This window comes from Porites lutea, chromosome 7, assembly GCF_958299795.1.
Source record: "Porites lutea chromosome 7, jaPorLute2.1, whole genome shotgun sequence".
Taxonomy (NCBI): Eukaryota; Metazoa; Cnidaria; class Anthozoa; order Scleractinia; family Poritidae; genus Porites; species Porites lutea.
The window spans coordinates 31,512,329-31,536,678 of record NC_133207.1 but is presented as its reverse complement, the minus strand read 5'-3'; the positions used below and the strand labels follow the sequence as shown (position 1 = coordinate 31,536,678).

General features: G+C 39.0%; 1 protein-coding gene and 1 long non-coding RNA gene across 3 annotated transcripts; both read right to left on the bottom strand.

Moving 5' to 3' along the window:
* Positions 1-1,914: 1,914 nt before the first annotated feature.
* Positions 1,915-7,996, bottom strand: LOC140944040 (uncharacterized skeletal organic matrix protein 5-like). 2 transcript variants are annotated; one of them, XM_073393147.1, is made up of 5 exons: positions 7,892-7,996; positions 6,618-6,743; positions 5,704-5,761; positions 5,097-5,232; positions 1,915-2,560 (listed from the first exon to the last, which is right to left on the bottom strand). In XM_073393147.1, the coding sequence occupies exons 2-5, from the start codon at positions 6,724-6,726 to the stop codon at positions 2,033-2,035; spliced, it is 831 nt and encodes a 276-aa protein (XP_073249248.1). In that variant the 5' UTR covers positions 6,727-6,743; positions 7,892-7,996; the 3' UTR covers positions 1,915-2,032. The 2 variants fall into 2 exon arrangements, with proteins under 2 accessions (XP_073249248.1, XP_073249247.1); XM_073393146.1 differs by lacking the exon at positions 7,892-7,996 and adding an exon at positions 7,295-7,366.
* Positions 7,997-17,032: 9,036 nt separating this feature from the next.
* Positions 17,033-19,602, bottom strand: LOC140944219 (uncharacterized). The gene is made up of 3 exons (XR_012166683.1): positions 19,583-19,602; positions 19,446-19,480; positions 17,033-18,141 (listed from the first exon to the last, which is right to left on the bottom strand). It is a non-coding gene; the product is annotated as an uncharacterized lncRNA (long non-coding RNA).
* Between the last annotated feature and the right edge of the window lie 4,748 nt (positions 19,603-24,350).

The window sequence follows — 24,350 nt, the reverse complement described above, 5'->3', positions numbered from 1 at the left end:
GTGAAGATATAGATTCCACTGGGTCTGTTACAGAGGGGTGTACAAAAGTTCGAATTCATTAGCGAGATTTAGATTCACGTTTACGAAAAACGGCAAACGTCAATTTGTACCACGAGACGAAGTTCTTCCTCTACTTGTCGTTTATTGTTTATAACACAAAAATTAGTAGCTAATTCATGCCAGATTCATCCATTATGAATTATTTCTGCTGATTTCCAAATATAAAAAATTGTCACCTTGAATTTGCCGATTAGCGTTTGCTGTAAACGTGAATCTAAGGCTATAAACACATTTCACTGGCAAAGCTACTGCTCCAGTATAATATGAACACCTATCCAGTATGTGACTCTTCACTTTAGAGATCGGCGCTGCGCAGCTTCGCTCCGTTACAGAAATCGCGCCGAAATCCCCGTTATGTGTGAACAGAAGCCCTATCCGGCATGATTTTCGTGCCGGCGCAAAAGCCATCCGGTATAGTGTTAACATAACCTAAAACTCTCTTTTTTCAACACGCTGTTTAAAAGTCTTTCAGTAAAAGCCGGTCCCAGCGCCAGTTTTCAGGATCTCCATAGAAAGGGGAATTCAAAAGAAATAACAAAAACCAACATCCCAAGAGAGTAATATCGTTGTATTGCCTTAGGACGAAAAGCCACCGGGACATGGATATTTTTTAATTGCACATGGGTTGTTTACAATTAATACGATAAAAGTCATCATGACGCGTTATCGGCTTATCCTCCAGAGCATAATCTAGCTGTCAGAGAAAAAGAAAAAAATTATTGAAACATGCAGCATTTTGGCATGAGGTAAATTTAGTCGTGTGATGCCTACCGACCCCCTTTTTTGCACTAAGTAATCGGCTCCTGCTTATGCATGATTGGTTGCTTATTTTGACACTATCGCGTTCTTGACTTTTTTCATGTGGTGGATTGAACAGTATAGGAAACTGACGTCATCTTTTTAAGGCGCCTGTCCTGTTATCGTTGATAAAGTACGTCATAAACTTTGAAAATGTTACGAAGAAATTTAGCATCTTTAAGAAAACACCACGCCCAAAGAAGTGAGGTCATTTTAGAAACAAAAGTCAAAGAGAACAAAATTAATCTCACCTCAAGAGAAAAGATTACACAAAAGGCAAGCTAACTTCAAACAATTTATGAATTTTATGCTCAACAAATGAGGTAATTACTAGTTTGTAAGTAAGTTTATTGTCGTCAGTATATAAACATTGGAAAAGATGCTCGAGATAGCGCGTCAGCGATACGAAGGGTGCAGCCCTCGCGGTACTCTACCCTGAAGCTCTACAGCATGCTTTGCAGACGACGGGGAGCAAGTGCTAAGGAACGTTTGAAAATCGCCTCCAAGGGCTTATGATTGGTATGTACTGTGATGTCCCCTTTGCCAAAAAACAATTGATCGAACTCTTGGGAGGCATGAACAATAGTCGGGGTCTCTTCCTCAATTTATGCATATTTCTGTTCTGCGGGCTTCAGAGAACTAAAACTGTAGGCAACGGTTTGTCACTCAATTTAAGAAAAGTTTGGTGACACTAGAGTCGATTCTCCTCATATGCCTGTTGCTGTTTAATCCCCAACAAACACAAACGCATAAAAAGATCTCGTGTCAGCAGGGTCGACGGCCCGACGCAATTTCCACTTTTCTTTCTCCCGCGTTTATTTGCAGATTAGGAATTTTTATTACAGAAGTGGTTATGTTCTGATGCCCTTTTTACTGTCAGCCCACTTCAGCCATAAACAGTAAGGGGTTGAAGCAGTATACCCAGCCTTTACCCATAGGAATAACTTTTATCGGGATCAAGTACCACTACAATGATGTGCCAGACAGAATGGCCTGATAGAAGATGCCGCCCTACGCCCATGAATGATAGAGACCTGGGATAACAGATAAAAGTAGTTGTTTTGAGCAATGCGTTTATTCAACTTTAATTTCTACAATTTCTTCCTGTTTCTATAAGCGTTTTAAAATCCTTTGATTTTTATCGGCAGTGAACTGGAACCAGGTTGTTTGATACTCATTGCACCAAGATGTAGCCCATGGCTTTAATATCTTTAACGCCATTGTCTGGATGATAACCTGCCGATGCAACGTTTCCACAGGTGTTGTGACCATTCGGATATCCCCCAATGCCAAACCCAATTCTGGAGTCGGGGGTTACACAGTCATCTTCCTGGTTACTTACGATACCGATTCTTGCTTCGCTGTGGTAATGTGGCGACTTTAAATTGAAACCTTCCCTGTTACAATGTGTCTGCAGCGAAGCGTTTTGGCCAATCAGATCCTTCCAGGCTTGACGACCCAGGTTCTGCGTGAAATTTTTTTGAGTTCCGTCAGCGATCAAGGCGTACAATGAACTGGCGGTTTTGTAGATGACGATCGATTTAACTTGGCTGTCGATCTTCATAGCGAGGCAAATCTTAGAGAATGGTGTGCTCCAATAGGTGGGTAATTTTGTCTCTTGATGATCAAGCAGGGTCTTTCCTCCCAGAGGATTGAGTTCGTTCTTGTTGGTCCACAATTTGGAATCGTAATGAAAGGTGTCCTAAACGAATAAAGAAATGATAATAATACATCGTCAATTAACAGACAGTTTTCGCATGATATCGTGGCGGTCACATTGTGTCGCAAAAAATTTTTAGACTATTCAATTTTTTAACTACTCTTGAGCCCTGGGGGACAATTACATCAGGCCTCCTCCCCATCTAAAAGTAGTTTTGAGAATATTTAGGCTAAGAAAATCAAAGCCGATTAGAACTTAATGTAATAAATACCCAAGCTAAAATAAATAACATTACATGGCAAGATTCCTCTAAAAACATTTCGTGACGTGATGACGGTCAACGGCCGCCATCTCGGTTTCAGTAATACGGCCAGTGGAACTGAGGCTTTGTCAGTGACTGGCAATACGACCGGTCAATATAAAGCGAATCCTGTGTTTTGTGCCCCGGCCGGTGGGATTTCCCGCTTCGTTCTCACGAGATTAATTTCCTTTTGGCCATGTAATAAATCCTTGATTTACCAAAATGTTCGGTCAAGATGGCTGGTACTGGGCTGGTTCTTATATGCGTTTTTATGGACCTCAACTTGGTCTCGGTTCATGAAAAAGCAACTAAAAAAAGACCTTTTTGGAAGTCTACCAAAACTGTAAGTCTACCACATTGACCTCACGATTTGTCAATAAAGCCGAAATCTTGTAGGAAACTCTCGTTGTTAAGAACTTAGAAATATTTTGATAAAATAATAAAACAAAAATATAGGTGCACGAGGATGTTATCCGCCACGGCCTTCAGCCTCAATAACAACCTCTACGATCTGCATACAGTTGAACCTCTCTAAAAGGGCCTCCATGCAGTGGGAACAGAAGAAAGTGCCCGTTGTGGAGAGGTGGCCGTTATCGGGAGGTAGGGGTGGTATATGACAGTTTATTTTTAAGGAGCACAAGTTCATGTTTACTGTACATGTGTTCCATAATCATGGTAATCCAATCGTATAAAATGTTTAGACATAAAATACACAAAAAGCTTGAATTAAGTTTTGGATCAAAATGTGAACGTGACAAAACGAGAAAGGTTCGCAGCATTCGCTATAAGTATGGTAGAGAATTTTTGCTTACTGCGCAGCAGTATAAATGAAACACAATTACAATCAATTGAAAATAGGATTGCCGTGATTGATCATAAAGTAACTTGCTGTGTGACCGACATTCTTGACTGTTTCATCCGTTGCTGAAAAAAACTGGCCGTTGTAGAGAGGTTATTTTGGCAGTTGGGGACATGCATTCTTTATTGGCCGTTGCCGTTCACGGTAGAGAAGTTTAAATAAAGAGGCTCAAATAAGAGGTATTGAGACTATCCACCGGGGCAAAGTAAAGTGGCCGTTGTGAGGTGGCAGTTGTGGAGAGGTGGCCGTTATTGGAGGTTTAACTGTATTAATTCTTCACATCCGATACTTAGCCTCTTTCAATAATTGCCAAACAACCCATCGATCAACGTCGCTTCCAGGTGGTGGCGCGATAGCATAGTTGTTTATTAGTGCCTGAGTAAACTAAAAGAAAACATGGCGTTCACGGTATACTGAGCCTCATTCAATAATTTTTGATTATTATGCAGTTCCCTCACTATCTCGATAATCCCTTTGCAGCTAGTCATTCTCGTGTAACCAAATCGACATGCTGGCTGGAGAGCAAGAGATCGAACACACTTGGACAAGACAGATAAAAGGTTCACATCATTTTAAATGCTAATTTCCTTTGTTTGTGTTTTCCCCGAGTGCATGCCTTGCTCTCCAACCCAGCAAGGCGGGTTTTTTTATCACCTGAACGACTAGCTACATTAAGTGCGTTTTCTGACTGGTTACAAAAAGATTGCTAATGCTAGCTGGTAATAGTTTCGCTGCGTCACTCTTGCAGACGAAAGTTTGTAAATACATATTAATTACATGCAAAGTGACGTCATTTTGCTGAAAATTGCTGGTTTGCAGGTGCCATCGCGGCAGCCATGTTGGTGGTCAGAACAAAAGCATATCTCTCCTCTGCGAACTAAAATCCATTTTCAGGTAAATTCGTTAAAAACCAAGAATGGTTTTCGTAGGACACCCCTTGACAAGATGCCAATAGTTGGAGGGACAATATTTAAGTTGATCTTGTTACTTTTAAAGACGAGGGCTTTCGCTATTAATCTTGTTTGTAATCTTATGTATAAGATTGACCTGGAACTTTTTTGATGGTAAACTGCTATAATCAATGCAAAACGTTGTGAGCAAATTGATTCATTACGTTAAATGTTTTATTTCATGTGTGCCTTTTGACTGATGATTAGATCATGAACTCAGTGTGTGTCTAAACAATAATTAAGATCGATCGGTTTTTGCAGTTGGTTGCGCATGATAACGAGAATTATCAAGGCTAGTGTTATCTGCCGACAACGAAGCGTTGATAATTCTCCCTATTATATCGTGTGATTATAGTTTTTGTTGTTGAGGGGTGAGCGGCGTAGGTGTCTGCCGCTTTGAAAAATAGTTATAAATTTTTAAAGCAACTTGTAGCCTAGAATAGAATGTTCTTTGCTTACTGCTGTTACCTTGTCTCCATTGATCTTCATGACCAGCGTCCATCCACCTCCTCCGCATTCTTCAAGCTTAGCTTTTACCATGTGACAGTACACAGGAATTTGTTCAGAATTAACATGCAGTGTATAGGCTTCGTTTTTATGCCCGCTATTGAATGGATATTGACATAATGAGGGAAATTGTTCCAGTCTTTAACCGACTGTTTCATTCTAATAGTGGACAACTCCTTAGAAACGTGATAAAAAGTTGGAAACAGCTCGATAAATTTCTTTAAGATTTGAAATTCTCACTGGTCATAACAAGTTTTCTTCTATATCTAATTTAATAAGTGTGGTGAACGTTTTCTGAGCTCTCTGTCAGTAACGATGTAATATAATGCTCGAACTTGAGAGACACTGACCCTTTAAACAAGTGGAGTTACCTTATGTACTTTAGAACGACAACACTCACCCACATGCATGAAGTTACAGCTAATCTGGGCGTCTAGTTATAATATATGTAGAAAAAGCCCTTGTATTAGTCTGATCCTCAAGAAAGATACTATGATATGAGAAAAGTTGGGTGTTCTATGACGAAACCAAAAAAAGTAATCAAAAATGTTGCTACGTTATTACTCACTTATCCGCATCGTAAATGTCTTTGCAACTCAAAGTCGTTTGTCCGCTGCCTGATCCACCTAGTAAGTTAGTAAATAAGTAAGTAATAATGTCAGTAAAAGTTATATATACATGTATTCCGAGTAGAACGTACTTCGTAGAGCGCTCAATTCATATAATTAAAGAGCATTGACTGTTAATAATCACAATGATCGTTTATTGTGATCAATGATTACTCCTGAAGCCTGAACTCCTGTGATTATTAACAGTCAATGCTCTTCAATTATATGTTGAAATCTCCAATTTCGTTTGGGTCGCCATACCTGTTGATTGAGTTATTTTACATTGGTATGCCTGTGGTGCGGACTGACGAGGCGCGCGAGAGCTCCGCTACAAATAAGTTAGTGGAAACATGTTAATGTGAAAAACAAGAAAAATCATTGAATGAAAAGCATCGTTGTGATTCCATTGGAGAGCCAAATTGAAAGATGGATTTTTGCTTTGGATTTTTGCGAATTTTCGTGTTGCGTTGGTGAAGAAAGAGACAGCAGACTGCCATGGTTTGTTGGAATGATTGGCAAACTTAAAACTGGTTTGAATACGTCTCATTGAGGCTTTCCGTCATGGTCTTAGCATGTATTGTGTCGTCCGCGATGCTGAAATTCGCGTAAGTTATCTTGTTTACTTCCCCGAGAGACATAAACAAGCCAAATTTGGCGAGGTCAGCAGCTGCACCAACGACTCCGTACATCAGTGCTAAACACCATACGGTAAAAAGAGGTTAATGAATAAGAAATTGGGTCCACAGAACCAAATTGAGGCTTTAGAGCTGAGTCAGACTTTCTAACTTACAGTACACTTGAAACCCGTTTTCTAATGGGACCAAAAAAATTAAGAATAGTTTTCCATTCTGGCAATACCAGGAGAAGAGCTTACAGGTTATTTCACAAGCTTCACACGTGTCGTTTAAAACTGCTTCCTGGCCATTCACCGAGCATACGCCTAGCATCAACAATGAAATCGCTAGTGTCATCCAAAATTGCATCGTCAAATTCCTGAAACCTAGAATGAAAAAATGATGATTTATGTCTAAAGGATCTCCAGGAGAGTTAAATAAACTGAGTAAAGACCGTAAACTTTCCCTCAGCCGCCATTGTTTAGGTTTTCAAAGCCGGCGCTTTTCGCTACACGTGGGCTATAACATATAGTCTAGTAGCAGCTCAACCAATCAGAACGCAGCATTGATAATAGACCACTAGTTGGATTTTACTTAATTGTTATATTTACGCCAAACTATCAGGAAAAAAATATGTCACAGTTGTCAGCTTGAAAACAAATTTCTGCCCAAACCAGGATGTTTGTAATTGGTTCTATCCGCCAACTACTTCCTCTCCCCATAAATGCGGGGCCTTTTCCTCTCCCTAGACCGCCACTGGGCTCGCTTCGCTCACCTATTTGACCCTTTTTTTTGCCTTTTTCCCCCTAAGCGGAGCCTGGTCCCAGGTTAGCAACTAATCTGAAGTCCGTCTAAGAAAATTCGCAATTAAAGGCGAGAAAGAAAGCAAGATATCAAACTATGAACAATAAATGATAAGTAATTAAGCATATCATACCACGACTTTGAATAGATGTGCGCCTCATTGGCTATCTTCCCAGCTCGCGAATTGTTGTAAATTTTATAAAACTGGACAAAAGTTTTAGAAAAGGATTCTTAACGTTAACGTAGTTGGTGTTTTAGCTGTATTTCCAAAAATTCCCAAGTTAATTAACACGTGTATAGTGAGGTTTCTAAACTAGAAAAACACAAAACAAGAGAAAATTGTTGAAAATTATATATAATTTTCGTGTCACAGGAGTGTCATTGTTACAGGCAGGCAAGAGATTAGTAGGAGCTGTTTGCTATCTTCCGAGAACTGAGAGAGCTACCCGAGGGCCTTAGTTTTATATTATATAAGGAGACCAGGAAAATGATGATCTCTGATATTGAAAAAAGCCGCCTATATTTTCGCAAGAAAAACTATTTTTCCTCACCATAGCACTTGATTCGAGTGACACGTAGTTAACAAGAGTACTGGCGAACCATCTAGTACTCGGAAAGATCACTCAGTTTTAGAACCAACAAACTGGGTAACCAACAAACTAATTATTATAAATTGGTACGTTAGGAATCATGAATAAAACTTACAGCAAAACATAAAAAATAAACTTACCACAGTTTAACAAACCCAACAATGTTATGAGAATGACAGGTCGATTCTTGGCAATATGAATTTCAGAGAGAAGGAGACGAGATTAAATACCTACGCAAGATGGAGGGTTCCAATGTTGCAACTTGAAACTACGTAAAAGGGTGTAGGCTTACATCATCAAACTTTTATTGATACTAAAACAAATATGCTAGTTAGAGTCTACAGGCTTATACAGTTTTTCTGTAACTTATTATGCCACGGCAAAGTTTTTAAGATTTTTCTCAGTTAGTGTTGTCATGTAAATTTGGCCAAAGTAAAAGTCACTGGCTACATTTTCGTTTAAGTTGTCTAATTTGAAAAGTCAATTGATCCCTGGGTAAGCTTCAAGTGTCAATGCGTTCTTTCGCCTTCAAATACCCATTGAAAAATATCTTCTTATATCGAATTAATTTATCAGATTATCACACTAATCAGTGTCATCAGTGGGGCTAAGAAAAAATTTTCCGGTTTGTCAGGCAGCCACTACTAATCTTCAGTGGTTGGTGATCTCATTCTAGTCTTAACTGGCAATTTTAAAATTTTAACTGTCGGCTAGGAATCTTAAGTGATAAATGAGTCTAAGATTCAAAGAAATAACTGGTACAGATAAGAAATACTATAAATATTTGAGCTGAGAGTTCAATGAATATCTAACTGAAAACTTATATCCGAGAACCCATATCTAACCCGGCATTTCAGATACTTATTTAAACATTGAATTGAATGACAATTCGTGTGGCCTTGGATACAAGGTCAAATTACATACGGTCCTTACTATCATATTCTCCTTGTTTCTTGGTCGGTGGTTCTCAAAGAGAATCTTTCCCTTTTAAGGTTTAACTTTAACCTATCTGCAAAATAACGAAAGGGTCTCGTAAAAAGAGTGTCCCGTCATATTGGATCGATACAGCTGGAACGTTTCTCCCCAGAGTCCAAGAAAACCTAAATATCGGTCACGCCTTCCTCACTGTTGGATTCTTGAAAGAGATCGAACTGATGTCGCGTGATCTCAGCTGATTCACGCAACCAAATGTCTCGCAATAAGGGCCAGAGTTCGAGACTGTTAGGACGTTTTTTCGGACTCTGAAAGGAAACTTTTATCTCATTATTTTAGGCAGAAAAAAAAACTAGTAACACTTTCTTGAGTTTATGTTTTTATTGATTGTTATTCAATTTGTTTTGAATTAGTAAATTGAATTTCATATTTACTTATTGTTCTCCAATTTGAAAATGGTACCTTCAAATGGCTCTTCCCGCTCAGCCAACGTTAAATTTGGATGGCAGATTCTCCTTACTTATCATCAAAATCATCAGCTGAATCATTATGAATAAATTGTTCAACCGGCAAATTTTTTCATTGGGTGACTGAGTTCGACCTGTATGTCGGATAAGTTCAGTTTTGTAATAATGAAAATATAAACAGGACACGAAGCTTTTCGTCCATATCAAGACATCGAGTTGCATTCAAAACGAGATCTGACGGTCGGATTGGATATCGGATCTTGATATTATAGTCAGGGTAGTGATTTCCATTGTCAGACAACAACTAACACTTTCCTGAGTTTACGTTTTTCTTTATGTTTTTAATTAGTAAATTAAATTCCATATTTTCTTTACAATTGTTCTCCAATTTGAAAATGGTGCCTTCAAATGGCTCTTTCTGCTCTTTAAACTCAACCAACTTTAAATTTGGATGACAGATTCTGCTCACTTCTCATCATAATTACCAGCTGAATCTATGAATCGATTGTTCAACCAGCAAATTTTTTCAGTGTGTGAACGAGTTCGACTTGTCTGTGGGATAATTAGACTCGACTATTCTTAGCTATGTTTATTTTGTAATGTTGAAAATATCAAACATGACACTAAAATTTTCATCTGATATCAAGACATTCAGAGGTAGGTTGAATTTAAAGCGAGATTGTGTTGTCGTGTTTGATGCAGCTTCTTAAATGAACTATAATTTTCAAGAAAAAAGAAAGAAAGAAAAAGGAAAGTTCGCGAAAAGTAATGGTAATAGTAAGATCCAATATCCAATCTACCATCAGGGTAGTGATATCCAATGAATGTTGGTCAGAATTTTGGTCAGAAAACAACTAACACTTTCCCGAGTATTTTTCTTGCTTCGTTGTTATTCAAATTGTTTTAATAACTAAACTCAATTCCATATTTAGGTAACAATTGTTCTCCAGTTTACAATGATGCCTTAAAATGGATATTATCCTGCTCTTTAAACTCAGCCAACTTTTAGTTTGAATGACAGATTCTCCTCACTTATATCATCAGAATCATCAGCTGATTCTTTATGTATCAATCATACACAGAACAACTTTTTTCAGTGGGTGACTGAGTTCGACTTGTATGTTGGATAAGTTCATTTTGTAATGTTGAAAATATAAAACACGAAACGATGTAAATTTTTCATCCCATATCAAGACATTGAGAGGTGAATTGTGTTGTCGTGTCTGAAAACTTCGTGAATGAACTATAATTTAGAAGAAACAAAAAAAAGCAAAGTTCTTAAAAGTTAAAGGTAATATTAAGATCCGATATCCAATCTGCCGTCGGGGTAGTGATTTTCAGTGTTTCTATTTTAGTCAGAGAACAACTAACACTTTCCCGGAGTTTGTTTTTCTTGATTCGTTGTTATTCAATTGATTTGTTTTAATAAGTAATAACTAAGTTCCATATTTACTAATTATAATTATTCTCCAATTTGAAAATGTGCCTTCGAATGGCTCATCCTGCTCTTTCAACTCAGCCAACTTTTTTGGATAAAAGATTCTCCTCACTTATCATCATAATCATCAGCTGAATCATCAATTGCTCAACCAGCAAATTATTTCAGTGGGTGACTGAGTTTGATCTGTAGGCCGGATAAGTTCATTTTGTAAAGTTGAAAATATCAAACAGGACACGAAGCTTTTCATCCCATATCAAGACATCGAGTTGCATTCAAAACGAGATTGTGTTTTGCAAAACGTTTATGGTATATCAAGATCCGACATACAATCCGACCGTCAGGGTAGTGATTTCCATTGTTTTTATTTGTCAGACAGCAACTAACACTTTCCTGAGTTTACGGTTTTCTTAATGTTTTTAGTTAGTAAATTAAATTCCATATTTTCTTTACAATTGTCCTCCAATTCGAAAATGTTGCCTTCAAATGGCTTTTTCTGCTCTTAATAAACTCAGTCAGATTCTGCCCACTTATCAGTATAATTATCAGGTGAATCTATGAATCGATTGTTCAACCAGCAAATTGTTCCACTGGGTGAACGAGTTCGCAATTGTATGTGGGATAATTAGACTCGACTATGTTTATTTTGTAATGTTAAAAATATCAAACAAGACAAAAGTTTTTGATCCGATATCAAAACATCGGGAGGTAGGTTGACTGATTTAAAACGAGATTGTGTTGTCGTGTTTGATATACGTTCTTAAATGAACTATTAAAATAATTTTAAAGAAATAAAAAGGAAAGAAAAAGCAAAGTTCGCAAAAGTTAATGGTAATATCAAGGTCCGCTATCCAATCTACCGTCAGGGTAGTGATTTCCAATAAATGTTTTTATTTTGGTCAGAAAACAGCTAACACTTTCCCGAAAAAAAAAACAAAAAAAAACTAGTAACCCTTTCTTGAGTTTATGTTTTTATTGATTGTTATTCAATTTGTTTCGAACTAGTTAATTGAATTTCATTTTTACTTAATATTGTTCTCCAATTTGAAAATGGTGCCTTCAAATGGTTCTTCCCGCTCAGCCTACTTTAAATTTGGATGGCAAATTCTCCTTACTTATGATCAAAATCATCAGCTGAATCATTATGAATAAATTGTTCAGTGGGTGACTGAGTTAGACCTGTATGGCGGATAAGTTCATTTTGTAATGTTGATAATATCAAACAGGACACGAAGCTTTACATCCCATATCAAGACATCGAGTTGCATTCAAGACAAGATTGTGTTGGCAAACGTTTATGGTAATATAAAGATCCGATTTCCAATCCGACTGTCAGGGTAGTGATTTCCATTGTTCTTATTGTTCAACCAGCAAATTTTCCCAGTGAGTGACTGAGTTCGACTTAAATGAGGGATAATTTAAGACTCCACTATTTTCATTTAGTCATGTTGAAAATATGAAACACGGCACAAAGTTTCACTGGGTGAAGGAGTTCGACTTGTATGTGGGATAATTAGACTCGACTATGTTTATTTTGCAATGTAGAAAATATCAAACATGACACTAAGTTTTTCATCCGATATCAAGACATCGGGAGGTAGGTTGAATTTAAAACGAGATTGCGTGTCGTGTTTGATGTAGCTTCTAACTGAACTATAATATGAAAGAAGTAAAAAGGAAAGAAAAAGCAAAGTTCGCAAAAGTTAATGGTAATATTAAGAACCGATATCCACTCTACCGTCAGGTAAGTGATTTACAATGAATGTTGGTCAGAATTTTGGTCAGAAAACAACTAACACTTTTCCGAGTTTATGTTTTTCTTGTTTCGTTGTTATTCAAATTGTTTTAATAAGTAAACTAAATTCCATATATAGTTTACTTTACAGTTGTTCTCCAATTTGAAAATGGTCCCTTCAAACGGCTCTTTCTGATCTTTAAACTCAGCCAACTTTAAAATTTGGATGACAGATTCGATCTCCTTACTTATCATCATAATTATCAGCTGAATAGCTCTGAATCACTTGTACAACAAGCAAAATTTCCCAGTGAGTGACTGAGTTCGACTTAAGAGTGGTTGTCACAGAAAACCGGCCGTTAACAAAACCCGGATCGGATTGCTCGGATCGGATCGGATTGTGGATCAGATCGGACTCCGGATCGGATCGGATCGGATCGGACTGACAATTCGCCTTAAATTCCCGCCAAAATGGTCACGTGATATCCCCCGGAATGAAGATGGCGGAGAGAAGAGTATGTATACAATCTTCTGTAACTAATTTAGTGTTCTTTTCTTTTTTTTTATTGTAAAGTGATCTCGTTATTTTCTGAGCCTACTTGAACGGTTTCCTTTTCAGAGGAGGCAATTGAAACGTCCGAAAGGTACGATATTAAAATTGTTTATTACAAATACTGTGAAACAGCTGTGAAACGAGATTCTTTGATTGTTCGCTTCTGTGTTTTCTGCAACATACCCGGCCCTTCAGATGTTACTTGCGCATCAGCAGAAATTAGCATGTGCATTTAAACACGTTTCCTTTCAAGGTTATTTGCTGCACAAACGCACATAAATTCTACGATCAACACAGCCCGGCCCACTACTAGCTACCGGTCCTTCAAGAACTGCTGTTGGCATGCATCTTCTTGTCACTGATATGTATTACAGACAGACACGGATTACATGTTTAGAAATAAACTCATCTGAAAGCTGAAACCTCCATTTCGTGACCGAATAGAAGTTTACTAGATGAAAATGTCCGATAGTTACATGACCGGAATACTGACTAATGAGATTCATTTTTGGCGTTCCAAAATGGCTACCTGTGTTATCTGAAATCTGGTCCCCCTGGCTAAGAATTAGATACCCCTAGTAACCTTGTTGCTGTAGCTTTCGATTTCATTCTAGTACAGTTTGTTTTAAGGGGGGAAAAAGTGAAGTGGGTGCCTTATACCCAAAGTATTGCAGTGATGTTATGCGAGTTAAAGTAAAATGAAAATGGCTTTAAAGACTTAGTTTAATCTTATAAAACAGTGTAAAAATTGCTCCTCCCTAGTCGACATACTTGGAAGAGTATATTGTATTGCTGTAAAATTTGGAGGACTTACTTTATTTTGGAGGGGGTGCTTATTATCAGAATTGTACAGTATTTTTATTCCTTTCAAGATATATTTTGTCATGATCATTCAATTGCAGAATTTTCGGAATTTAACAGAATGAAAACATGAATGCATTGAAAACATTATTTAACAGTATATGTTGGGTTGACGTTTTGCAGTTTCTATAGGCCAAGTTAGGTTGATAAATCTTTTCTTCTATTGAGTTGCAAAGCATGAAAATGACTGTATTCTCTCTTTGTAGTGATGAAGGATTTGAGTATGAAGAAATGTATCAGAGCAAGGAGGTAAGGACAAACATTGTTAACAACTTTTAAGGATCAGTAATTTGTTATCATAACAATACCATGGGTAGAGCCACTACTTATGGAATATGGTCAGTCTTTCTTTATTTGGTTGTGACGTGATTGACTGTACAAGGGTACATACATCTGCGTATGAACATGATACCCTACCCTTGTACAGAGCAGCAGGAGGGTGGGGGACCATGAATAGGGAGGGAGTCCCAAGTGTTGTTCATCTTTGTGAATAAGTGAGTTATGTATTTTTGATGGTCTTCTATCAGGGGTGGGGGAGGGGGAGGGGGGTGAACTAGCCAGTCCATTGGTCCAGATGATAGTGGCTATTATTATGTCATTAAGAGAAAAGTGTGCAGCTCCTTGAATGGTCAACTGTTAACTGACAACTGTCAATGTAAGAAGTCAGCTGAGCAGCATAACATTAAAAATTGTGGGCTCAGTTGTGCAGCCTGCGTGTATGCTTACAAACGTTTCGATGCTTGACATCCATTTGATGGTCAATTGACAGATGTCAAAGAAAGAAATCCACTGACCAGGAGAACATTAAGTATTGCAATCTCACGTGTAAAACACATCAAGGACAAATGTCTTTTTTGGAAAGTTGACAGCTGACCAGTTAAAAGTTCTCCTTTAAATCGCGGTCTCAAGTTTTATATCTTAAGGCGAGGAATGTACTGACTAGGAGCGCATTATATATTGCTCAAGTATTTAATTCTTTTTGAGCGGCAGCTGAAAAAGGAATCCTTTAGCCATTATCACGTTGCGTATTGTGGGTTCAGATTACTATCCCATCACTCGCGTTTTTGCAAAGTTCTTGCAATCGCTGGCCCAAAATTAATTTAATTGTTGAGGTATTCAGATTGAGATTTTCAAAAAGCAAAAGTATGTAATTGCAATTGGCCAAAGTGGAAAATACCTTAATATTCTTTAAATTTCCGTTTGGGTGGCACTTCATGTAAACCCGACTTTTGCAATATCTTTTGTTCTCTGCACAATTTGCACGTGCACCTCGTTAATTTGCATACACTGCACGTGCAGTTCGTGCAAAAGACAAAGTATTGCAAAAGTAAGGTTTATGTGAAGAGCCACCCAAACGTTTGTTTAAAGAATATTATTGTCTTTCCAGGTCTGGCCAATTTAATTTGACAGCATAAGAAGTTATTTTTGCAAGGTATTTGAGATTTCTGAAGTCTGCAGTGAAGTGCGTTCATAAGTACTTAGGAATATTTGGGTGATTTTCACTTGATGCACATGACTTAATATACAGTGCGTTGCTTTGAGGGGGTAAACACGTGAGCCTGCCTAAATTTGTATCGTAATCCAAATGTAATTCTCTTTGCAAAGTTTTCATTACTATTCGTTCAAAGATATGTTCCATTGCAATTATAATAACAACGATAAAAAAATTTCATATCCCCTTTTGCTTTGAAGGTGTAAAGTTGTAGGCAAGTAACGCAAAAGAGCGACGTAACGGTTTTTCTGTTGCTCATTTGTAAACTGAGCTGGTTTTCTTTTCAAGGTCGTCGATCTGACTCTGTCAGACAGTAGTCCGGAGAAGAAACCTGCACCTGCTGGTGGGAAAAGGAGACGCTATGAATCCGACACGTCAAGTGACGACCCTGGTGTAAGTCCTTTAAAGAGAAGTGGAGAGTTTTACAACGGAAAGAAATGCATCCCAATTTTAACAAGACACAAGACAATGTTTACAACGGAAGGCATGGTGAAGATGTTGTTAAACGCAACAAACGATAATGTAAAGTGCACCGAGCCTCCTAAGCACGTGCAGATGAACGCCGTGTTTCTAATTGATTTACGATATATTCCCCTTGACGATCTACGAGCCGACGGATTGCCACAGTATGATAACTATGATGGTAAACGGACTATACCAGTTGAAGTAGAGAATGACGAAAATGGTGAACTAAAAGTGGTTGTTACCGGCTCTGAGCGAGAGAAACCAGTACCCGCGAGGCGTTATTATCTTGAGCGTTTATATCACAGCTGGAATGTTAAGAAGAAAAACAAGTACCACAGGCGCATCATGCATGTGAGAGACGAACGCGGCGAAGTTGTCAACAATGTTGCATGTGTCCAATATGTCTACGACAAAGAAGAAGTCAAATTTGCAATGAAGCCACATAAGAGTTCCAAAAATGGTAAAGGCGTACCTTACACACGAACAAAGCCATCAGTGGTGCGAAACCTGGATAATAAGCTGGCGTCACTGGGCCCAAAAGACGCAGTCTCAATGACAACACAAGAATCGGGTGGTGTGTTGAAGGCTGAATGTTTAAGCGACCTACCACGTGGACCAAGACAAGGGTATTACCGTAACCAACTTCAGAAAGAAACGTTACCTTCCCACGTCAGAGGGGGGCAGAAGCAGGATGAACTGCTTGAAGTTCTTTTGACAATGAAAACTGACAAGGAGCCTTTTGTTCGAAAAGTTACCATTGAGAAGGAGAACACAACAATCGTTATCGCCTCAGAGGAACAGCTGAACAACTTGTTGAAGTTCAGCACGTCGGAAATTGACTTTTGTACTGTGCAGATTGATCCCACTTTCCGCCTTGGGCCGTACGAATGTACCCCCATATCATATCGTAATCTAATGATGAAGCGAAAGCCCACTGGAAAGAGTCCTCTGCGATTAGGTCCTGTACTTATTCACTACCGCAAGGACCAAAATACGTAGAGTGGTTTTCTTCAAAATCTCATTGATTTGAAGCCAGCACTGCAAGGAATGTTATCAACAGGGACTGATGGTGAACAAGCTCTGGTAAACGCCATAGACGCAAAGCTCCCCAATGCGCACAGTCGCAGTCTGCGTTGTTTTCGCCACTTGCAAGATAACTTTAAGCAAGCATTGACGTCATATGGGATGGTCGGGATGCAGAGACGGTTCATTGACGAAGTATTTGGCAAAGTTGACAGTAACGGTATTTACCACCTTGGGCTCCTGGACGCCGCGTCACCGGAAGAATTTGACGTCAAGTTGGAGTCTCTAAGGGATGGGTGGAAAGAAAGAGGCGATCCTACCGAGAAGGTCTTCAAGTGGGTGATAAGCAGGGCCGAAATGATGAAGACAAGGATGATCGCAAGTGTACGCAGGGCAGCCAGACTACCTCCAATGACAAAGGATAGTGATATCCCCTCCCATTTTCTTACTAATGACGCCGAGGCAAATAACAGCCGGATCAAATCAGTGAAGAAACATACCCAGTCGGGTTTCTGTGGCACAATCGAGGCAGTTCGAAATCTTGTGAAAACTGAGAATGAGGAATTTTCTCAAGCAGTGGCTGGTGTGTCGCAGGGTTACGAACTTCGCGAAGAGTTCCAGAAGTTTGTAGTACCAGATTTCCTCTCGAGGTCGCAAGAAGAACGAAGCAGTTACATCCGCAAGCTTAGTTTGGCTACCATGGAAGATCTCCATGCTGCAGACGGGCCTGAATCATTTGGGTGGGCTACCGGTACTGGATGTGAAAAGTCCAAGCCGACTTCAAGAGATGTGATTGGATGTACCACAGAAATGCTCAGCAGAGATGTCGACGGTTTCGATTTCCTGTATGAAGATCCCCGACTGGAAACAATTTTAAGTACCGCTCGTGAAGCAATGGTCAAGAAAGCAAGGCTGCTTTTAGACAATAAAGGTGTCTGGCGAGGACCACCGACGTCAGATGGAAAGGCAACATTTTCAGTTTCAAGCCTCTACCAAGAACGACCAAACTATGTGGTGATTGACAAGAAAAGTGGCAGTGTGGAGTGTGAGTGCACAAACTGGAAGTCTCTGAAAATGTGTTCACACGCTTTAGCAGTTGCAGAACGAGAGGACACTTTACACGAGTATTTAGATTTTTATGCCAAGCAGCCAATGTCCAAAAAGAGGAACCTGACAAAGGTGAGCAACCTCAACGTGAATGTTGGCCCCCTGGGAAAAAAAGGAAGACGCGTACGTAACCGCTCAAAGGCAACACCATCGGCTACAGTTACAGTCCCGGCGAGCAGTGAAGAGTCCTCTCCTCTATCTCATGGTAAATACAATTTGAGGTGGCTTTTCGAGAGCAGGGCATATCAGTGCTATGGGTGCAACTCTGCAATCCGTGTGCCTGGTCACGTCCCACCACCCCCAGACGACGTGGTAGCTGCAACGAAAGAGTACAGATCATTTATGAAAGCAGGAAAACTTCAAGTCCGCTATGGACCAACTCATTACCACCTAAGACAAGATTGTATAAAAGAGAAGAATGTGAACTTCAATCCGGTCACGGATTTGGTGCTTTCACCTAAAGACTATGCCCGTTTTTTGCCTGCACATGAAATGCTGTTGCAGAAAGAGTTTGGTATTAGCTGTAATAAGTAGCTTAAATTTTCCATTAACTGCAAGTCATTTTTTGGGGGTGACATTTTTATTTTTTATTTTGGCAAGGAGAGAAGATTGTTTAACTTTTTTTACATCTAGTTGCAAATGAAACCTCCTATTTTAAACATTCTAAAGTGATAGCCATTTCAATGTCAAAACAGGATAAAACTGTCGGAAAAACTTAAAAAGTGACATGTTCACAGTGCGGTGTAAAATTCTTGTAAGAGCTGGGTCAGGTCTCAAACTGGACCACAGAAAGACTGCTGCAATCTGATTATTTTCCAGATCAGACATTACATTATTCAAGATGTAAAGGGATGATAGCTGTCTTATTTGAAGTGAAATTATTTTAAAATGTTCTAGTTTGTAATCCAGCCAATGGATTTGGGTTTTCTGCGTTCATATTATTGTTGACTGTTCCCTGGTATCAAAAAAACAGTTGAAGTTATTGTTTTGTAAGGTATTACTTTGAAGTGATTTAACATCAGGAAGAAACATGTAACGGTCTGTTGGCCCCGGGGCCAAAGGTGACCTTCACATGAGAAGCCTGATCGTATTACCCGGCCAATGGCTGCTGCTAGATCAAACAAAATATTAATCAAATTTACTCCAGCGGAGCGTTTGAAAGAAACAGCAGACGGCCTTTTAATTAAAATGTAACGTGAACTTGAACTTAGTTCACTTTGGTTCGTCTGATGTGAATTTCTACACGGAAATATCATAAATGCGTTTATGGAAAAACTATCATTATATAATTCGTTCATATTTAAAACAACTGATTCTGTACTGAGTATTTAAGTTTACTAACTGAATATATGCACTTTAATCTTTCGGCGTTGCCACCTTCATATCTTTACTGAAACTGTGAATCTCTTGACTCAATTAGTTTATGTTATAGTTTAACATGTTAATGTTACATTAGAAGTCAAAGTTACATTGAAAGTGATTGCTTGTTGGTTGTTGTACGACTGCGAGGGACTCGGCTAAAGCAGACATAGGTGTGAGAAGACTTCTTGTTAATGAAAATAATGGAGGTGACATTTAAGATGTCATTCGCTTATTGACAACAAGTCATCGCTATCGTACCTTGCTTATTACCGCGATTTTCTTAATCGTCTCCTCTGAAAAGAAGCATTCAATCCAAGCTCAGTGAGAAAGAAGACCAATTCAGAAGAGAGTGGAGATGAAAGAAAAACAAAATCATTGTAATGAGAGATACGTACATCTCTGTCCGCCATCTTCGATTCGGGAGACGTCACGTGACCAAGCCTCTTTTTGGAATTGTAATCGTATGAAGTTATGCAACAGAAAATTTCCCAGTGCAGTTCAGTTGAAAATAATTCTTTGCGATGATTTTAAAGCTGATGGTGAATTTTAAGCCTGGTGATACATGAGAAACTATTTTTTTGGTATTAGTGACACAGGCGGCTCGGAAGAAAAAATCCGAGTCGAACCGGTTAGACTCACGTTGTGAGAACTCGGCTTTCTTATTCCGAGCCACCTGTGTCATTGTTAAAGCAGCTTTTATCAAAATAATTCTTCTGCACCAAAAGCGAAGACACTAGTCCGATCCGTAATCCGATCCGATCCGATCCGATCCGGAGTCCGATCCGATCCGGGTTTTGTTAACGGCCCAGAAAACCGGGCAAAATGTTAAAAATGTCAACGGAAGGGGGTCGACAGAATAAGTTCATACTAACATCATAGATAGGTCTGGTGGAGTAATGGACAAATATACCAAACATAGGTTCTTCACTGCTCTTGTATTACAGATACGAGCATCACTTTTTTCGACCCCCTCGGACGCCATTTTTATAAGCAAATTTTCACCATTTTCTGAAACTCACAGAACCCTCCAGATTTAACGAGCGAAGTTTACTTTTTGTATGCTATACAAGACATCAAAGAACTACTTTCTAAAACCATAAGATTTGTTAAGTATCCACGGACAAGACTAAAAGTTTCTTATTTTATCTCACCTAAACTCAGTGTCTGCAAACGAGCAAAAAATCGGGCATTTTTGAATTGATCTACAACACACAACTAAAACGACAGAACAACTCTGACAGCCAAATTGCAGTCTACTATCATCCGTGTAACCAAAACACTAATAATCATTTTGGTCTATTGAAACAGGAAGAAATTAGAAAACTCACATTTGTTATAGTTTCCAAGCTTTTTCTTGCAAACAGGCCGACCCTTCGTGTTTGTTTTAAGTCCTCTTCGTGAATTTTCCATATTTCGCTGTAAAGTATGTTCAGCAGCTGGAAAATATATCAAAAAGCTCGAAATACTGCCTAGGTTACATTTTCAAAGGGCAAAAAGTGCTGAACGATAGGATGAAACTAGAAAATAACAAAGCGACGCCATCTTGAAAACTCAGCACTCAGGAGGGACTGGCACTAGTAGCTGCCTTGTCCACAAGTGATGAATTACCAAACAGATAAAAAACAAAAACAAACAAACCGGCTTATCAGCGACCCATTACAGTCCTATGTCTTCTTCAATTACTTCTTTTAGTTAAATTGTTGTCGTTTTTTTTTTTTTCGGCGGAGTGATGGGGTGTGGTGAACAGGTGACCAATTGGCATTACTTTATTCAGTCTTCATTTGCTCTTCATTCACTTCATTTTGAGTTATCCCATAGAAGTCTGAGCGTTTCTTTGGGCTCTTTTTTGTATCATTTATTTTTGCGTCAGTCTTCAATCACCGTCCATGTTTCGAGGGTCCACTCATCTCCTGTTCATGATTTCATGATGCACAGTTTCATAGTCCCGAAGGCTTCGCCCGAAGGGTCCCTCTTTCAAGCATCTGGTGTATCAAAGGGTAGCTAGGAAATCACAAGTTGAAGTATGTGAAAGGAGAGGAAAATCTTTCATTAAGTATTTTAAAGAGCCTATTATTAAAATGCTTCGAAGAAACATGCCTTATGGCAATATCATTTACATGTTAAGGTTACTCGAAAATGACCGAAAGACCTCCTTTCTTACAGATTTATTCTCACGAAGCAGATATAAAGGGTACAACTTTTTAATGGAAGATACACGAAAGGGGTACCTTTTGTCAAAAATAGTATATTTAAGGGTAAGGGACTGGACCTCGGGGCGAAGCCTCTCCGAAAAAAGCTTTATTGAGTAGCCTCCCACCCCTCCTCCCCCGCTCCCCCTTCTCCCTAGAGCTTCCCTGAAGTTGCTCGCCAACTTTTTCGCAACTTGTAGTATTTCGAGCAATTTTTTTCGTTTCAAGCAACTTTTTGCGTAATTTCTGAGCAATTTTTCTTACTAGTTTTCTTCCAATTCTGAGATATCTGAGCAGTTTTAAGTGCTTAAATTGGCCTTGCTTCCAAATTGCAGTGTTTTAGTAGACAATTTATGAATTTCCTATGAAAAAGGAGCCAGATCCTCACCCCTTGGGGGCAGATGATGGGCGCAAGATGCAGCCGGGCTGCTAGGTCAGAGGTTTTTTTGAACAAAATTCGAAATGGCGGACGTCGATTCACACTTGACTGACACAAGTGTCTAAGGTGAAGAAGGTCATGATCCAACAATTTTAATGGCTCATACTAGAATTTTTACAATTATTAATATTGATATTGATGTGTAGTCTTTACTCATACATTTTTTTTAAATTGTGGTTTACGGGTTTCTGATGTCGGACAGAGTTATCTAGCAATTTAATTACGCTGCAAAATTGCACAAAATTACTTTTTTATAGTCTACCAGGAGCCATATATATATAAGTCGGGGTAGTAGACCGTAACTGGATACTTCCAGGGATGGGGCTGACCTCATCGAAATATATATCATAGCCATTAAATGTACAATTTTTAGCACATTTTGTGCCATCTTGTGTGACTCGCGCGCGCATTTTTTGCAACAGCGCCGTGGAAAGGATTAACAAACGAAATGGCGTTGGAAATTACCTCCGTAGCAGATGAATAAATTCCGTTTCTGTCATCAGTGCCTCCTCCTGAAGTTAAGGCAAGACCTTAACAATTACTCTAAATGTGAGGACTGTGAACATGGATTCTGCTTGTGTTAAACGCCGTAGTGAGAGTGTTTTTGACAAATCCAGTGACGAAGAGATGTAGATGTCAAAACTCGAGTTAAAACTAAGACCCCTTTTAAAAATTTTTGAACTGCCAAAAACTTGTATGGATCCGCCTTTTCTTTACATGCGACCCGCGGAACCGTAAAGTTTTTGAGCTGCAAACAGTATTGCAATCTATGGAGAATTTGCACGTTCCCTCTAAACGGGTTGCACAGGTAAAAAATTCGCCTGGACCCGTGGCGTTTAGCTTGTGTGAGCCGTGCAAAGAGCATACTGAAAAAGAAGTGAGCAGGAAAAACAATGAGGGGAAGGGGTACGGAGTGAGAACCGTAGGAACCCCTGTAATGGTACTTTTTAACAAAAGCCCCTTCCGAATCCTTCCGGTAAACCAGATCTGGAATGGTTTATTTTGACAGCTCTTGTCAACAGTCTATTACCTTAAGGAAATGCGAAACGATAGCGATGAGATCATCAAGTAAAAGGCTTACTTTCAAACCCGGCGGGGGGGAACTCCGCATATGAAAGGGGTGGGGATGCTCGCCGGAAATTTTGAATTAAACCCCTAAGGGAGACCGATCTGGGCGTGGCCCAAGCTTTTTTTGATCCCTAAAAGAGACCATGTCAAAACACAGACAAATGAGAAAACTTGGATGATATGAATGGAGTAAATAAAACGAATTAAAGATATACATATCGAATATATATTTTTATTTTTTTTCGCGTGCTACCCTAAACGAGACCTTCACGGCTAAATATGATCTAAATATGATGGCGTTTTGCCAAGAACACCCTAAAAGAGACCAAAATCCGAAATTTACACCCCTATAAGCGAGACGACGAGCATCCCCACCACTTTCATATGCGCACCCCCCCCCCCCCCCCCGGGCTTTCAATAATTACTTCGTCCGCTCTCTTGGCCGCTTTGCGGCCTAAAATGCCCGCTCCGCACTCTGATTCAACTGTTTATTTTAGGTGATAAAAATTATTGAAATTTTACAGCGAGCAATATCTACTGCCCGTAGTTAGCCCGCACGCTTAGAGACTCGCGAGGTTGATATATAGCAAGTCTAGCTAGCTCCCATGAGAGCGAAGTTAAGTGATTTATAAAGAGACAAAATAGATCTTTAATATTATATACCAGTTCACGGGACACCTCGAAATGAGGAGAGAATGAGGCAATTAACTAGCTGCGATCAAGCGTTCTTCTTGTTTTTTCCTTTGAAAGAAAAACAAGCTAAATTCAACTAAAAGAAGAAACTGAAGAAGAAATAAGACTGGAGTTGGCCGCTGATAAGCTGGTTTGTTTGTTTGTTTGTTTGTTTGTTTTTTTTATCTTAGTGGTAATTACAGGAGCCCATAGGCTCCTGGTAATAGTTCGTAATAGCCAACGTTCGATAAAGGAACTTCTTACATGAATCCGAGGCTTTCTGGTTACATTTCTGTATTAGGTTTGGTTTTCTATGTGCTCAAGTCTCTTTTGGGAATTACGAGACAATTGAGTCGTGAAAAATTTGCAATTTTTGTCCTTATGTTAGATATCGAACGCAGCTACTAGTGCCAGTCCCTCCTAAGTGCTGAATTTTCAAGATGGCGTCGCTTTGTTATTTTCTAGTTTCATCCTATCGTTCAGCACTTTTTGCCCTTTGAAAATGTAACCTAGGCAGTATTTCGAGCTTTTTGATATATTTTCCAGCTGCTGAACATACTTTACAGCGAAATATGGTGGAAAATTCACGAAGAGGACTTAAAACAAACACGAAGGGATCGGCCTGTTTGCAAGAAAAAGCTTGGAAACTATAACAAATGTGAGTTTTCTAATTTCTTCCTGTTTCAATAGACCAAAATGATTATTAGTGTTTTGGTTACACGGATGATAGTAGACTGCAATTTGGCTGTCAGAGTTGTTCTGTCGTTTTAGTTGTGTGTTGTAGATCAATTCAAA